The 18,405-nt window shown below is 35.2% G+C and overlaps 1 protein-coding gene across 2 annotated transcripts in view; it reads right to left on the bottom strand.

Moving 5' to 3' along the window:
- The window catches only part of LOC131151101 (uncharacterized), a 31,990-nt gene extending 16,505 nt beyond the window's left edge, over nt 1-15,485 (bottom strand). For both annotated transcript variants that reach the window (XM_058102304.1, XM_058102311.1), the window contains exons 1-4: nt 15,304-15,485; nt 12,346-13,260; nt 7,423-7,623; nt 3,880-4,075 (exon numbers count right to left, since the gene is read on the bottom strand). In XM_058102304.1, the coding sequence (XP_057958287.1) occupies nt 3,880-4,075; nt 7,423-7,623; nt 12,346-13,260; nt 15,304-15,384 (1,393 nt within the window). In that variant the 5' untranslated portion in view covers nt 15,385-15,485. The remainder of the gene's footprint in view (nt 1-3,879; nt 4,076-7,422; nt 7,624-12,345; nt 13,261-15,303) is intronic.
- Nucleotides 15,486-18,405: the final 2,920 nt, after the last annotated feature.

Below are 18,405 nucleotides of genomic sequence, written 5' to 3'. Positions count from 1 at the left end.
AAACACATTAACACCCTCCTTTAAAATTTGGTTATTTGAAACTATTTTTATTCATTTAACACCTTACTTACTATCAATGTGTTCCAAAGGGGAACCCACACAAATCCAGATGGTGACCAAGCGAGTGGTTAGGAAAATGTAGTGTGAGATTTGGGTTTCCAAAAATGTTCCATGGAGTTACCACCTAGGGAGCATGGTTTTAAACAAAGGTCGCAACCGCTACATAACGTTTTTTGGGTTACCGATACCATTACACACCGCAAAATCGGTGGAAAGAAAAATCACGACTGTAGCGGCCGTTACGAACAGCGACTGTTATGTAAATGCCGCTACGACTGTTACATAACCGCTACAGGACTGTTACATCAAAAAATTTATTTTATTTTTTACTTTTTCTTCTCACTTTTTCCCTCTCATTCATAAATCATTCTCAATATACCATATGACGAGAGTGGGAAAAGATTATAATGAAGATGACAATGATACAAAATTTATTATTTCTTTAAATACTCACAAGAGATGCATTAATTAACAATTTGAAAAAAAATTAGGAAAACATTTTACTTTGACAATATTAGTAATGTAATATTTATGTTCTATATTTTTCAACCCGTTTAAAATGGGTCCGGGTTTATGCAAGTCAACTCGTTTATAAATAGGTCAACCTGTGATCCGTCCGTTTATAAATGGGTCAACCCGAGTTCGGGTCGGGTCACCCGTTTATTTGGCTCTTATAAATCCTAATCCCTGGACCGTCGTAGGTTGACACAGTCCGACAGCAATCTTGCCATGAAATCCGGTGGCGTGCTTCTATCTTCCCTGAGCTGACACCTCTACCATGCCCAGAATCCCCCAAATCCTGGAACGCCCCCACCTTTTCCCCAAACCACCTAAACTATGAAAATCTCAGGTACCAGCAAAGCAGCCCTTTCCAAAGCCAAAGTTTCCAACGGGCTGGTTATCGCTCCACGTCGTCCACAATTTTAGTCTTAAAGAGTTAAAAGTCCAAAAATTAGAATATTGTGCTTACCCTTCGTGGAGCCAGCGAGAACGCAATGGGGTAGCCCTAGCCTCTGTCCGTTCGATTGCTCTCCGACTTTGCGTCTCTCATCTCTGATATTGACGCAGAGCTGCAAAAGTCGTCTTCTTCAGTTCTTCCTCTTCTTCTAGCCATCTGGGTAACATGAGTGTTTTTTTTTTTAATGTCAATTTATATGAAATTTTTAAAAAAATTTAAAATAAGTAAAGTATATTTTTAAATAGGTAACCCATGACCCGCCCGTTTATTCAACGGGCGGGTTAAGGTTTGCATGCTTGTGACTCGTTTAACACTGACCCATTTACAACCCGCCCATACCCGGCCCGCGAACCCGTTTTGCCACAACTAGTCCCATCATCACTTTCTTTTGACTCTCTTCCATGCGAACTTCTAGAAACGCATCTCGAATACTAGGTAGCGGTTTCAACCCCATGATTCTTCCTCAAACTTCATCAAGGTCCTTGTTGAGCCCAACAGAAACTTATAGTCTTTTCTTTTAAATGATTTTCCGATATTTGATTCCATCTTCTGGGAAGTTCCAATCATATTCTTCAAACATGTCTAATTGCTACCAATTCCATGCGAGAGCGTTGAAGTATTGTGTGACCGTGAGATCTCCTTGGTGTAGATCGTGAAGAATACTTTCAACAACGAACAGTTTGGATTAGTTATCAAAGCTACAATACGTTTTTTTGGCTGCGTCCCAAATGTCCTTTGCGGTCACATACAATAGGAAATTTTCTCCTATTTCATTGTCATTGAGTTGATAAGCCAAGACATCACCATGTTGTTCTTTGACTTCCATGTTCTGTACTTTGGATCTTATTTGCTTGGTGGGGCTGCTACTCCGGTGAGGTAGTTGTCTCTTCCCTTTCTGCAAATGAACATCATTACTGATTGTGACCACTGGAGATAATTCTGTCCATTGAGTTTATGCCCTGTAATGGGAAGAAGATTGCCATTTGATCCTCCATTGCTGCCTATGGCAGAGGTTTCAGGATGGGAGGTGACTTCGGAGAAGGATTGACTTTGCCGATCCATTTTCATCCCGTATTTTGTCATCTATCTACGGTTCAGAGGTGGCTCTAATACCATGTTGATTTTAGAGAAGAAAATAATTATCTTATTTCTTAGTGATAAATGTACAACCTGTATATAATGGAAGGAAGAAAAGTTCCTTTATACTAATTACCACAAAATCAAGAAACTAGCCAAATATAGGAACTACAAAATAAAAAACAAACTACTAGAGATATCAAGAATTTTCTCGAATATCTTTATTCCTAAATTAACGTAGTCAACTAACAATAAAATCAGAATTGTTGCAACAGTATCCCTGAAAATCAATGATCGGGTCTTTTCACAATTTTATGCCTGTGAGATAAACCATAAAGGCTACATATCTTTCAAGAAGATTAATGGAAAAGTTTAACAAAAATAAGATAAGCTAGCATATGGTTTCTATGGACTTAAAGTAAGCCTATGATAGAGTACTTAGGGAAGTTCTATTGCAAGTTTTTGAGAAGAAAAAATGCAGTCGGTATATTAAAATTATTAAGGATATGTATAATAGAGTAATGACTAACATTAGGACTACATATGGAGAGTCTAGGGAATTTCCAATCAAAATAGGTGTACATCAAGGATCTGCTTTTAGCCCTTATCTTTTAGCACTCGTGAGGGATGAACTCATTAGGAGCATCCAAAACGAGGTTGAATAGCATATGCAAATATTGTCTTGATTGATGAAACTAGGGGTGAAGTAGAATTTAAGTTAGAATTATGGAAAGAAGCTTTAGAATCTAAAGCTTTTAGGGTAAGCAAAAATAAAGCAGAATATACGAAATGTAATTTGAGTCATGGTAGGATGAATATTAGATAAAGATTAAATGTGATGGTTAAAAAATTAATAGTGCTACTAGATTTTGACACCTTGGATCTATTATACAAGCTGAAGGAGAAATCGGAGAAGATGTCATAAATAGAGTTAAAGCAAGGTGGGTAAAATAGAGACATGCTTTGGGTGTGCTGTGTGATAATTCAACACCCATAAAAATTAAAAGAGAAGTTATATAAGATGGTTATAATACTAGCTAAGCTATATGGATCAGAATGTTAGACAACTAAGAAACAACATATCTAAAAAGTAAAAATTGACAAAATGAGAATACTAAGGTGGATGAAGAGTATAATGTTAAAACATAAATTAAGGAATGAAACATACTCATGATAAGCTAGGCATAGACCCTATAGAAGATATGATAAGGGAGGGGTTGCTATCCGGCATCTACAATGTAGGTTAAATAATTCACCGGTGAGGAGTGAGCTAATTACTATTAGTGGCAGCATAAAAGGTAGGGGTAGATCTAAACTAACTTGGAATGAGATAGTTAGGATTTAATATAGCCTGAACTGTTGGAGGAAATTGCCCACAATTGTGTAAATTGAAAAAAATGGATTAATATAGTCAATCCCATATAGTGGGAATTAAGGCTTGGTTTGTTGTTCGTTGTTGCCATTCCAATGCATGGGTAAGGCTTTGTACACCTACTGTCTGTGTAGACCCCACTTTAGCAGGAGCCTTGTGCATTGATTTCCTTTTTTTTTTTTTTGGCAAGGCTAAATAGTATGATTATGAGTCTATGACACACAAAAAAAAAAGGGTAAGGTTGTACATTTTGGAATCACCTTGTTGCCACACAATGCATCATAAAGGTCAAATTGAAATAGAAGGGTAATCCAAGCAATGGTGGTCTCTTTTTTTTATAAACAAGAGCAGCAGACAAATCAGTATATTTTCATCTTCAAGTATTCTAAGGCATGTCAGACAAAAGATCTACCTTTACTGCAGCTGTATGTATAAGAAGCAGCATAACCTCCATCACCAGCACGTACATCAGCTTCTGCAGCTCGTCCAACAATGCCAAGAGCAGCACTCAAACCTGCTCCAACTGAGAAATGCACATTTCCACTAAATGTCTTGACAGAATCATTTGTTTTCAATACAATTATGAAGTCTGTCACTTCTCCTCCAGCCTATTATAAATGGGATGACAAATAAATAACAAGTTTCAATAAACTGAATTCAACATGAAACAACAAAATGCCCCAAATAAAAAAATAAAAAAAAAAAGGAGAAATTCTGAGCTCTTGGGCTCTTGTAAATCATATTAAGTGAGAGAAATAATTCAAATGAGTATGTCAACGTGAAAAGGAATAGATGCATTTATGTCCATAAATTTTTGGTATTCAATTAAATACAATTATTTCTCCATTGTTTTATGATAGGTGACAACTAATTTGAATGCAATAAAGTTAGCAAAAATATGATGCAAAAAGCAATGTTTTAAACGGCTCAATCGAGGCTTGCCTCAAGGGAAGCCATGCCTAAAACGCCTTGAGGCTCAACCCAAAATACCAAATTCCAAAAAGAATAGCGCATTACACGCTGAGGCTTACACATTTGTATAAAAGGCACGCCTTTTGTGCCTCTTCAGTTGAGGCTTATGCATTTTGGGTGCGTGATTGTTAGGTTAGATCTGGCTAGAAAACTTTTAACTCCATGTTTATATAAAAGGAATGTATGATATGAGTTGATTTCTAAAACTCTTGAACCTCAACCTTTCCAAAATAAATGAGAGTTGTATCTTAGATATTGAAAATAATTTGAAATTTGTAATGTTATAGCTATCTCTTGTCATGGTTTACATAATAGATTCAAGTTAGCAATTTTTGAATGACCAACAAGTGGTCTGCAAATTATATTTGATTCTTTTACATTATGCTTGTGAATTTCTTAATTTTTTTAATTTTTTTTTAAATATATCTAATTTGTTTACATAGTAAAAGTTGTCGAGATGAGAATGCTTAGATGAATGAGTGGTATAACATTGTATTCATGGTAAGTTAGGTGTAGCTCCTATAGAAGATAAGGGAGGGACAACTCAGATGGTATGGACACTTGCAACGTAGGCCACATAGTGCACCTATGAGGAATAGTGACTTAGTTACTGTGGGGGGTAATAGAAAGGGTAGGGGTAGACCTAAAATAACTTGGGAGGAGATAGTGAGTAAGGATTTAATATCCTTGAATCTATCAAAAGAAATGGTCCATGATCGCATAAATTGGCGAAAAAGGATTCATATAGCCGACCCCACCTAGTGGGACTAAGGCTTGGTTTTGTTGTTGTTGTTGTAATTTGTTTACATATTTTTATCTAAAATATTTTAGATAATAAAGCAATTCTATTAAAATGGCATAATTACAATGAAATGAGGATAAGAAATCCTCCAACTAAAAGCACAAAAGAAAAAAAAGGAAAGATTGACAAGCTACATCAAAGTTTCTTTCCAATCCCTTTGAATGTCGGAAAGCAAAAGACCCCCTCAAACTCCGAAAGAATGAGCCCAAAAAGAAGCAAAAAAAAGAACTTTCACCCAAAGCAGTCTAGGAGAGGTCTTTTGATTTTAAAAAACTCGAGCATTCCTTTCCGGCCAAAGCGACCACAAAATTGTATAAACAGTGCAGTCCTAAAATATCCTCTCTCTCTCTTTCTTCCCAAAGCCCCAAAACTTCACTTCCAAATAATCCTGAATTGTTGCTGGAGCCACCCAAACCACACCAAAGTATGAAAACAAATTATTATTCCACATGCAGCTCACTACAGTGCAATGAATGAACAAATGACTCATAGTCTCATTAGACTCATTGCACATCACACAAATATCTGGACCAAGGGCTTTGTCGGGCCCCCTTAACTGTAGCACATCATTTGTATTGATCTTGTTAAGAAATAAGGTCCAAATGAAAACCCTGATTTTAAAAGAAATATTTTCTTTCCAAACAGCTTTATGTAAGGAGAAAAGGCTAGGATTTGTGGATTTTATGAGATTGGAAAAGAAAGACTTTGAAGAGAAAGACCCTAAAGCCTCCCCAATCCAAAGCCTTGCATCCCCCTCCCCCTGGGAAGTCGGCACAAAAGAATCCAGCACACCCAACAAAAGAGTTAACTCACTAACCTCTCTTTTATCGAGTCTTCTAAAGAAATGAAAACCCCAAGATAGAGAGCCTCTCTTAAAAGAATAAAAAGCTGAAATTGGGGCATTTTGAACAGTGGACAGTCTAAACAAACACAGCACCAACAACTCCAACGAAGAATGACCAACCCAAATGTCCTCCCAAAATTGAATTTTATCCCATTTACCTGCTTTAAAACGAGGAAAAAAAAAAAGGATTAGCAACCTAAGACACTAACTTCCACAGACTCACATGAGTGGCATACGACTCCCTTTGGAATCCCATCTATATTTATATATTCCGTATTTACTCTTTATTACCTGTGCCATAGTGAATTAGATTCTAAGGGAGACCTTCATTACCATTTCCCTATCAAGGATATGTTTACACCTCACCTCTTAAAAGTTAGAGTGCCTCGCCTCGTGCCTCTGCCTTCTAAAATATTGGCGAAAAGAGAATAGGAATCCAACCATATGCATGAGCTTAAACAAATTACAATGGATGTCTAGTAGACACAGTCCTCCTATTTCAACTATGATTAGAGTGCAGCAGCAATGGAATGAGATTTGAAAAAGCATAGTATCATTTATAAGATAGGGCTTGTACACACATCAGAATTGCAAGACATTATAATGGAAGAGAAAGGAAGTCAAAGCCATGAACCACAAATTGGCTAATAATAGAACATCATTATAACTAAAGCAGTGAAAAATTAAAGTATAAAAGGCTTTCTAAGCACAACTGTGACTCAACTTCACAAATCCTCGTATTAATCACTAGTATCAACTACATCAAATTCTTTTACATGCCGCTCAACTCTATTTGGTGTATATTTCATATTGACCATAGGATTTGAAATGAGGACCATGTTGCATCTGAATCCCTCCATCAAATCACAAATTAAACGCACCATTTGAATCTTTAAAATAATATTAATATATTAGCACAGAATAATAGATCTAGATATCATATGAAAGTTATTCAGAGTTTTCATCCTTCCCATCCACAGCACCTAGCCCTCTAATGTACACACCTAAAAAAAAAAATACTTATATGTATGTTGGCAAGTATGCAGACCCTCCATCCTCTCCCAATATAATAAAATAAAATAAAATAATGAAGAAGACCATGTGTTTCTGCAAGCCTGAGAAAAGTGTATACATCAATTCAACTTTGCAGTCATAGATATATATCATCAGCTAATATTGGAGATCAAGAGCATTTGCTGTTAATTCTTGTAAAGAAAATGATATTCTCTTTTTGCCCAAAATTTACCAAGGAGAAAGTAAATTATGTCAAGAAGCATGTCCTACAAATCCTCAAAGATAGACACCAAGATTCCAAATATGTAACCATGCCATGTCACCTGAGCTCCCCAGCCTATGCCGAAAGAAGAAATGGCAGATGGTGGAGACCAAGATCCATCTTCTCTGCGAGCGACAACTAGCCCTGTTCCAATCTTATAGGTCATCATCACCCCAACTTTTGCAACAGTAAGGATAGCAAGGCCTTTTGCTTGTTTCAGAATAGCATCTGGAATAGCCTTCTCAGGCTTCAGAGAGCCAACCTGAGCAATGGTCAAAATTCATGGCAGCCAGTTAACACTCCACAATTTATTTGCAAACGTAATTAAGTGATAAACATTTTCTTAACAGTTTTAATCTCTTTATTAGTGATAAACTTATACAAGATCAATAATAAACCGAGTAACTGATCCAAACAAAGAACTGTGTAGAAAGCTTGTGAGAACTTGACAAAACCCAAGTGCTTCTAAAAAATTGAACTATTAAGGTTACGTTTAGTTCGCATAATGTCGGTTACTAGCTATAGAATGATTATAGTAGAAGAACTTGATAGTTTACAAAAAAAAAAATGCATATCATCATAAAGCAAATAACAATGCAAAATTTTTATAAATGCATAACAAGGAATAGATAAGAAATAACTGTTCCAAAATTTCACTATTTGAATGTCCATTCCTTTCCTTTCCCATGTTGGATGAAAAGCCACAAACTTTTGCTTGAGAGCCCTTTTACAAAGTATAGCATCTTGATACACAAGAACATCAAGTAGGGGTATACAAAAATTACCGAAAAACCGAAAACCAGACCAAAACATATTTCGCTTTGATTTTTCGGTTTGCAGTTTTGGTTTCGATTTTGAAAAACAAAGAATTTCAGTTTCAGTTCTAACCCAAAACCGAAAACCAATTTAATTAATTATCAGTTATGCAATTTAGATGATACAAAAGTTACAAACACTTGCAGTCACATTCATAATTATTTAAAGTTTTAATCCCAAACCATAATGCTTAATGTCCATTTTTCAGAAGTTAAATATGACAGCAATTTTTTCCTGGTAATTTCTAAAAAATAAAGGAAGCCTATGTGTCATTATATACACATGGTGAGGCTACGACAACTTGTAGATTGTCGATGACGGACAACTAAAAGCTTGTTGTTTGCTTCTCTACAACTACTAATGGTTCGACTTCAATCTCTGTTTCACCTCAGAAGTGAATAAGTGGTTGCTGCACCTCTCATTCAATAACCAATCGCTGTTGTATTCCGACAGCAAATCATAGACATAAATCTTCAAATCCTTCAACAACCCTGCTTAATCAAAGTCCAAATTAAAAAATAAAAAAAATCAGCAAAACAAATCAAACTAGTAATTGGGGAAAAAACAGAGCATAGGTTAACTAATGGCAAAACCTTGGTTGTGTTGCTGAAGAAGAGTTGAGGTATTGTGATTCGAAGAGGGCACGGAAGGCGAGAGCACTGGTCGTGGAATGATCAGGGACGACGGTGGCTCTGAGCTTCTGGTGGAGGTTGCAGCTGATGAGCTAGGAGCTGAAGAAGTAGAGGGAGAGAGAAATCCAGAGAACCCATATGAAATAATTGTGAAATAAAAAGATTATCGTGTTGGTCATGCCTGTGGAGGAGCTTCATCTTGACATAGAACCCCTTGTTCTAGGGGGATCTCTTGAGCTCCACCATTAAATAAATGCTCAGGAGATGAATCGTCCGCATAGGAAGAGGCAGAGGCAGGTGGGGTGGGGCTTTCATTGCTGGTTCAAGGTGAAATGGAGAACAAAAAAATAGAGATTGAAGTTGAACCATTGGAGCAGAGCTGAGGGTTTGTTGTCAAAGCCGTGCTAATGCTGCTGCCCACCTCCCAAAAATTCCATCCTATAGCACTGTACCACATCGATTATGGAAGGGGAAGGAATTGGTTTCAATTCCTATAAATACCAACACCCCCATCATGCTTTCATGTCTCAGCCCAGGTTATGGGCTTGCTCTACAGGCCCATGTAAGGCCTATAGCCCTTATTGCTATTGCTCTTTTTGACCCCTGCTTCTCCAAGGTCTGAAAGACAGTCCTAAAAGTTTTTAAAACTGAAGTTTAACCAAACCGAACCCTAAAACCAGCAGTTTGGATATTTTATTAACCGCAGTTTACGGTTCAGTCCCAGTTTATGAAATCTTAAAACTGAAGACTTCGGTTTGGTGCTCGGTTCTGTCAATAACGAAACCAAATAAAACTGATTACACCTCTAGCATCAAGGAATTACAGCCAAGAGAGAATTTGGGAGAGGTAGAGAACAAAATAAGAAGGAAGAAGATAAATTTTTTTTGTTGGGGGGGGGGGGGGACTTGCATTAAACATCTCAATTCAAATTCATAAAAAATTAAAAATAAAATAAAATATATTAAAAAAATAAAAACTAACTCTTACATGGATTTCACACCCTATTCATAAAAAAAACTAAATTACATGAAATTACACATAATTCCCTAAAGATACATGAACTTACAAATAAACTCGTAAAAGACACATCTATTACAACCAAACCCCCAAATACACAGAACCCAACTACTAATTAAACTAAACAACATAAAAAACTAATTAACAAAACACATTTAGGTTAGGATCCAACAATCTTGTGATCCAATTCTAGTGTCTTAAAAAATACATGCATTTCGTTTGAGCAACTTTGACATGGTCAATACTATTAGGTTCTTTCATCTTTGCCTTAGTTGGTTTGTGGAGCAGGCTTCACAAAATAATCTTGTTAACATTCCAGTGAAATAAATATGCGTTCTCATATCCTTGAATCACATCTAAATCTTCCAACCAAGGAGTACATGTCCAATATTCATGGGTATGATATCACAACGAACATTATCAAAATAGTCAACCATTTGAATAGGAATTGAACATCTTTCACAAACATGTGAAGTAGAGTAATTAACCCAAGATATCACACAAGGCTTTGGGCAAGGTTCCGAATGAAGCTACAGAAATGACCCCATTTCTAGAAATGACATTCATAGGGCATCTTCCATAAATGATGATTTTGTTAACATTTGCTCCACAAATGAGAAAGGCATGAAAAGGTTTGAAATTGTGCCCCGGGTATGAGAAAAGGGCATTTCTTTTTCCAATAATTTGTCACTGTTGCTTTTTTTTACTACAATTAAACCCAGTCAAACAAGTGGTTCAGGGGTTGTTAGTCGTCTAGAAGACTAGAACAACATGCTGACATGGCAGGTTGCTGAGGTGGCATACTATTTGTTAGTGTGGTTGGCTTGGATAGGTGGCAGTGTGGTTGAGTTTAATGAACTTGGGTTAAGTACATTGAAAGAGAACATTAAAAAAAGGGCAGCCCGGTGCACAAAGTTCCAGCATATGCGGGGTCCGGGGAAGGGGCGGACAAAGATGTGCCTATAGTATGAAAGTCTGATTTTGTATAAGAAGATGGGATGGCTTGTTTAATTTTTGTTATTTTTTTAATTTTTAGACTTGCAAATAAAGATGTGGGCCTTGGCTTTAGTTAGTATTAAGGAGCTAAGAGGCTGGCACGTGCAAGGAAGATGGGTTTTTATCCCCCTTTTGGGCTGGGTCTAACATACAACGAAAGGGCCATGTCCATTTTAGAAGAGAAAATACAAGAGTTGAACTTTATTTTACTTTCTCATTAGCAGCAGCCAATGCATGAGATACATGGGGATTTCTTCGACAGATTCTAGCTGACTTCCAATAAGAGCAGATCAGAAGATCTGGAACTCAACCATGCTGGTGTTGCACCAGGAAATTTCAGCATAATGAGCAAACAAGAGGATCTGTGGTTGGTGAAGTTTCATGCACTGCATGAAGCTTCCCCAGTCATTAGATGTCAACAGAATTTTGAGGATGAACCTTTCGGGGGTCTCTGTCTCTGATGGTGGTGGAGATGTAGCAAAATGGTTGTTGGAAATTGGTGTTGAAATTGAAAGGCAGTAGCTGTAATTTTTTTTAAATTAAATATTTGTGGATGTTGTGGAGATGAATAGAGAGTGAGGAAAGGAGAAAGATTCAATGTGCAAGTAGGATAAAAAATGGAGAAGATTATTGATGTAGTGGAAAAATATTGGAGAGCAGAACAGCAGTATAGACACTGCTCGAGGAGAACTAAAGAGAGAAATAGAAAGAAAAGGAAAGGAGAAAGAAAGAAAGGAAGAAGATCCAATATAGAGAAGTTGGTTCAAGAATTCTGCAGGATTTTGATTGCTGTCAAAGAGCTCAAATTGAACAGAAAAAAAGAAGGAAGAAGAAGAAGAAGAACAAGTGAGGGGTGAAATGAGGGAAATGGAAGAGTGGAGATTGAATTTGGGCTCTGATACCAAACGATGCACAACAGCATCAAGGAATTAAAGCCAAGAAGGAATTTGGGAAAGATAAAGGAGAAACGAAAAAGGAAGACAGAAGAAGAGAGGAGGAAGGAGATATAATTGGGGGGAAACTTATGTTAAACTTCTCAATTCAAAAACATATAAAACCAAGTCTAACATGGCTTTCACACCCTACTTATAAGAAAGCCTACATAACATGAAATTTCATAAACCCCTAAAGATCAAAAAATTACGAAGGAACCCCTAAAAGAAACATCTATTACAAACCAACCCCTAAAATACACATAATCCTACTATGAGTTAAACTAAACAACATAATAAACTAATTAACTAAACATATTTGGGTTAGGATCTGACAATATTTTTCCAATTCTTCCGGATTAGTCTCTAAAAAGGGCCTAGCCACAATCTGACTTCCTGTTCTACATCACATCCGTATACAATTCTTATTACATTCTCATTGTGTTCCATCCTATTCGTAGGAATAGGTGCTCCACGAGCCGAACATAACCGAAAGTCATGTAGTTAATGTTTTGGGGATGCTATTAAGCAGTAAGGCAGTCTCACACATGAATACAAACTCAAAATACAGCCAGGAAACTCAATTGTTACCTTGTTATAATCACGGATTGCGTTTGTAGCCTTATAGATTTCATATTCCATGGTCTGGCCCCATGGAAAATTAAGCCATGATCGCAAAGTGCTCAGGTCTGTAAGATCATGAGTTGGAAGCTGTGCAGCATGGCTTATTTGATTCATTAAATATGACTGGACAGACTCAAGGCGCACACAACATACATCACATACACGTTGGGGGTCTCCAATTTGGAACTTTTGAGGCAATAAGCTCCTCCCTTTAGAGCACTCATTGCAAAATATCCCTCCACAAAACCGGCAGTGGTGCCTAGAGCACATGATTGGATGGAAACGCACGTTACACAGCATACAAGCAGAAGCAGCACTGTCAGCCAACCATCTAGGAGGCTCTGCTTCAAGAATTTCCTTGATGTTCCCAAAATTAGCCTCAGTAAGAGTTTGAGCCATCTCTTTCCATGCTTGCTCAAAAAGATGGCTTGATATCCAGGGAATTCTACATCTATGGACATCACCTGAGGCAAGAGCACTCACTTTCCCTCGTGCTGTGAGTAACATCTCAAGGACCACGTCCCACATGGTCAGTTCCTTATCTTCCCTAGCAAGCTCATCCCAACCCATGTCTCCATCAGGGAAGTAACCTCCATCCACGCAGAGACCTCTATTCCATTCTTCATGTTCACTTCCTGACATAGGGGGAACAGATACAGGTATCCAGGCCCCAGTATCTTCAGATAGCGATGACTCATAAAAGAAGTATCTGCCCTGCTTCTGATTAACAGTGCCTGCAACTTTTTCTCCTTCATTATCCACAATGGTGCTTTGGGGTGCTTCACTTTCACAATCTCTCTGCCGCATATTATTCAGTTTCACAACATCATCAGTAGGTCTGAAGTTACTATCTTCTTTATGTTCCTCTACTTCTCTTGCAACCTAATCACAAACATCAAGGCCATTAAAATCAATTTAGAGAATCAAGGCAAAGCAGACCAAATTCAACTATTACCAAAAAGCCATCAAAACACCTATAGTTCCATTAATGCCATCATTCATCCATTAATAGGAAGTAGCAGGTCAGAAGAAATTATACCCCGCGAATTCAATGATAAGATGGCCCAGCCAATTAATTAAATAAATACTGACCATGCCATGACCCTGTCAACATATAATGGAAGAGGTAAATTCTTTCCCCGGAATATTTATGCATTTTCACAGGACTCCACTGGATATTATTTACTGAAGATTGCACATATCCAATCAGCTTTTTAAAAGGCTCAATCGAGGCATGCCTCAAAGCAAGGCACGCCTAAAACGCCTTGAGGCTCAATCTAAAGTACCAAAATCCAAAAGGACTAATGTGTTACATGCTGAGGCTTACGCATTTTTACAAAAGGCATACCTTTTACACCTTTTTAGTTAGGGCTTACACATTTTGGGTGTGTTATTCTCAAGTTTGAGATGGTTAGAAAATTTTAACATGTTTGTATAAAAGGAATGTCATGATATGAGTTGATTTCTAAAACTCTTGAACCTCAGCCTTTCCACAATAACTGAGAGTTGTATCTTAGATCATGAAAATAGTTTGAACTTTACAATGGTATAACTATCTCTTGTCATGATTTATGTTATGTATTCAAGTTATCCATTTTTTAATGGTCAACAAGTAGTTTGCAAGGTATATCTAGTTTTTCTCTTTTACATTATATCTGTGATTTTCTTAATTGTCTATATTTTAACAACATATACAAATTTTTTTATATATAAAAAATATATACAATTTACTTAACATCTTTTTATTTTTAAAACAAATTATCAAAGGCTTATGCCCCAATGCCTTAAGGCTTACGTCTCGCCTCTTAAGGGTTAAAACACCTTGCCTTATGCCTTTGCCTTTTAAAACCTTGTATCCAACAAATGACAAATGAGTCTGACAATAACATGAGACATCATGGATAAGGCAGTTTAAGAAAATATATATCTATAAGAGTTTCTATTTAAAATCATAAATCTATGCATCTACTCCAATCCATGTACTTACTCCTCATTCAAAAATTCAACCCACTCTCGCCTTCAAGGATCTCAATTTTTCTTGCCTTTGAAACAACTGAATGAATTGCAGCATCCTCCTAAGGGTTCATCCAACCCTGCACTTGAACAGGGTTCAAACCTCACTATTCCCCTCCCAGTTTACCTATTAAAAAAATACCATATATACACAATTGCTTATTCAATTGCACTACACATCCCAAATGATCAGCTCCTCAGCATTTTCGCTTTTTAAAATTTTGTACATACTATGTGCTAATCTGCCATTGCATATCCTAATCCTAGTTATGATGAATTGTATTCCAGATTAGAAATTGTTTTCCATAAAAAACCAACATTTTCCATCTGATGGCATGATCAACTTAAACCCATCTGTGATTAATTAATGCAAGTATGCAACTTAAATAGATTTCCTTTTTTTTTTGACAAGCAAACTCCAGCCACCGATGAGCCACATTGGACCCCCCATGTGGCACCAAACCCACGGGATAATGGATCCACCCCACTACCCTTCTCCACTTAAACACCAAGGTCTAATCTCGGATGGAAAGCCGCCGACCTGGTCAATGACCAGGAAAACCTTGAGTTTACCACTGAGCCAACACCCAAACCTCACAATTAATCCAAATAATTGAAACATGCTAATTTATTCCATTAAAAAAATTAAAATAAAAAAGTCAACTTCGTTTTGCTACTGACAAAGATAATACAAAATAAAATAAATTGCTTCTCAGTACGCAACTGAACCTCATACAACTCCTTGGCCTACTTTGCTGTTGGCCTTAACTTTGTAATATGTTTCGAGAAAACAATGAAACTTGCAGCCAAAAACAAACTGAAATATTCATTTTTCATTTCAGAGATTTTCTCAGCAACCAAACTCTGGCTAGCGCAAAAGAAAGAAGAAAATTCAAGGGAGGAATCAATTACCGGATCAAATAAGAATTTTGGCTGGTAATCTTCGAGCTGTATTTGAGGGTATAGCATCCTTCCCCCCTCCATGGACGACATTTCAGAGAGAGAGAGAGAGGGAGAGAGAAGCCTTGAGAATGGAGGTGGGTTGGGGTTTACTTGGGAAGACTAAACAAATGTTTGGTGAGTAAAAGGTGCACGCTAATCATTGAGGCCGAGATAGATTAAAACGCACAACAAAAATTAAAGGATTAAAATTTAAAACTAATAACTTTATTTTTTATTTTTTTACAGTTAAGAAACAAGTTATAAAAGATATTTATTTTTATTGCTAGTTGTTTATTTTTGTTGCTGTTTTTCAACTATCAGTCAAAAAATTAAAAATTATATTTTATAATTTTCAATTATTTAGACAACATATTGTCAGAAATTTTAATATCTAAAAAAATTTATTAAATTATTCACTTTACATACTTTTAAATTAAAATCAAAATTAATGATCATATAAATTTAAATATAATTAATATATATATTTCAAAATAATAATAATAATAATAATAATAAATTCAATTACAAAATACCTTTACTATTTTTCATTTGTCACATCAAAAATTTTTATTATAAAGTAAATTTTTAAAATAAAACAATTAAAAAAATAATCATAATAAATTTATTTTTATTGTAGTAATTTTTTAATGTATATTATTTATAATTTTATAATTGTAATCATATTTTTATAATATTATTTGATTTAAATATGAAAATGAGCATTTTTTAATTATGTTTTAAATTGGTTTTAGATTTGTAAATGTTAACCAAATAAGTTTCGGGTTTCTAGTTTTTAGTTTCAATTTCTAGTTTTTAGTTTTCGTTTCTCTAATTTTTGAAAATAATACCAAATGAGCCTTATTTAATTTATGTTTTTTAAAATGAAACACATTGAAAGATTAATTGTAAACTTGTTTATTTTTGTCTTTGAATTAATTAAAAATAAATATATAATTGAATAATAATTTCAAGATAATATCTTTCAATAAAAATATAAATTAACTATAACTATTTTATTTTGTTATTGTATTTTTAAATTTACTTTCTGATGCTCAAAGAAATTTTATCTTTATTTTTACTAAAAATTGAGCATAGAGAATTTAATTTATGAAAGTGAATTCTTGACCATAAAGTAATATGATTACAGGCCATCATAAAAAAAATTGAAAATCCTGAAATTCAACTGTAAAATTTTTCAATATAATTTTTTTAAAAAAAATACCAATGTAAACAAACAAGTTGTATTTATTTTATTGACTGCCATGAAATTAAATAAAAATAAAAATAAAACGATTCCAAATAGCTATAATTGAATTATAGGATTTATGAAAAAAAAGTTACCTTTTTTGAGAGCATTTATATTGTCATTTACTTCCTTTATTCTTTCAAAAGAAATATTTATCTCCTTTTTAAGTATAAATCTCTACAAATTTTTTTTTTGTTTTTCCCCTACTTTTTTTACTAGTATATTTTTGAATTATAGGTCAAAAATATGCAAAAGCAATTGGAGTTCTTAAAAACATAATAAAATACAAAATACCTAACTAAATATAATAGGTTGTAGTTTTGGCAGTATGAACATGACTTGATCCAGTTAGTTTCACATCAATGTTCATATGTATGTTTCTGTGTGTGCGCGTGTGCGCGCGCATATGCATGTATGTAAGTGTTTGGAGTTAGTCTTTGAGCATTGAAGTGATTTTAAATTTCACTTTATTGTAAAATGTGACATACATATGATTCTGTACGCATGCAAAGAAGGCATACTGAAAAACACAAAACAAACTACAATGAAATGAGTAGAATGGAACAATTTATATATACCACGATATGAAATACTTACATCCACGGGTGGAACCCTAACTTTCACTTTACATTTATATTGCCAATGAACTTGCGACAAGCTTTCAACTCTCAACCATGAGTATATAGAGTTCCAATGTGAAAATTAAAAAAAAGCTCTAATACGATAATGTAACAATACTAAGTTCAAGCAACATATGAGGGAGAAAAGCATCCCCAACTATGATATGCATGCAAAAGACAAAACACAAAAGGAAGAGAAATCAAACATTTCAAATTAAAGAAATTCAGAAGGAACCACATTTGTGATGTTAAAACCTACGGGGTTAATTAAACTTTTAAGTTAAAGTTAGTACTCATTCATGCATATCAAAACCATTACGAGAACTCTCATGTTGAAAAAATGAATATAAAAATAGGATGTAAAAAAATAAATTTGAAAAAACTTATCGGATATGGTATGCGTAGCACTACCATTAGAGAAGGTTTCACCTCTCCAATATAGCGTAGAATTTAGGCTCATTGGTGTTTATCATCAACTTTCGATTGGCGTGCGTTCATCAACCGAGGACCACCGAATTGACTAAAAAAGAAAAACGTGCACATTTGATTTGAATTTTAAAAGATTTAAATTATGTTTTTTACGTAACACCCATGCATTAGGACCAAACAACATAATGCAAGTAACTTATTTCCCCTGCCAAATCCCTTTTCACTCTGATAACAAAAATAAAAAACCCTTAATTATATCCCAAGCCCTAACCATAATGTGATGGCTCATAAGAAACATATTTTATTATTTAAGGCGAGTTTAATTGGTTCTCACTTTTAAAAGCAAATGTTGGATATAATGTGTTTGCAAACAATTCTTTCAACAAATAATTTTGAGAATTTTTGAAAGTCATAAATTTGTAACTTTTGAAAGCTATCATCCCGCAAAAAGCCCTCTTCCAACTTATTTTGTAGACATGGAAAATAATTACCGAGTACTCCTGTGACACATCGAATGCAATCATTTTCATTTTAAAAACAAGAAACGAAAGAATAATTTCTCCACCTAAGATTTCAAATACTGTTCCAATCATCACATAATGTGAAGTTAGCATCTAGACTCCCACAAGTAAAAGATGTGCCCAATGACTTGCAATACTAATACAATTGTATATATTAGTGAGCTCTAAATTAATCTTAGGCATGCAGAAACCGTACTTTCAGTACAAGCATTTCTCTACTTCCCAGTGAGCAATTCCACCCTTCCCATCTTCTTCA

The sequence above is a fragment of the Malania oleifera genome, chromosome 1, assembly GCF_029873635.1.
Source record: "Malania oleifera isolate guangnan ecotype guangnan chromosome 1, ASM2987363v1, whole genome shotgun sequence".
NCBI lineage: Eukaryota > Viridiplantae > Streptophyta > Magnoliopsida > Santalales > Ximeniaceae > Malania > Malania oleifera.
This window is presented reverse-complemented; position numbering and strand designations above follow the sequence as displayed.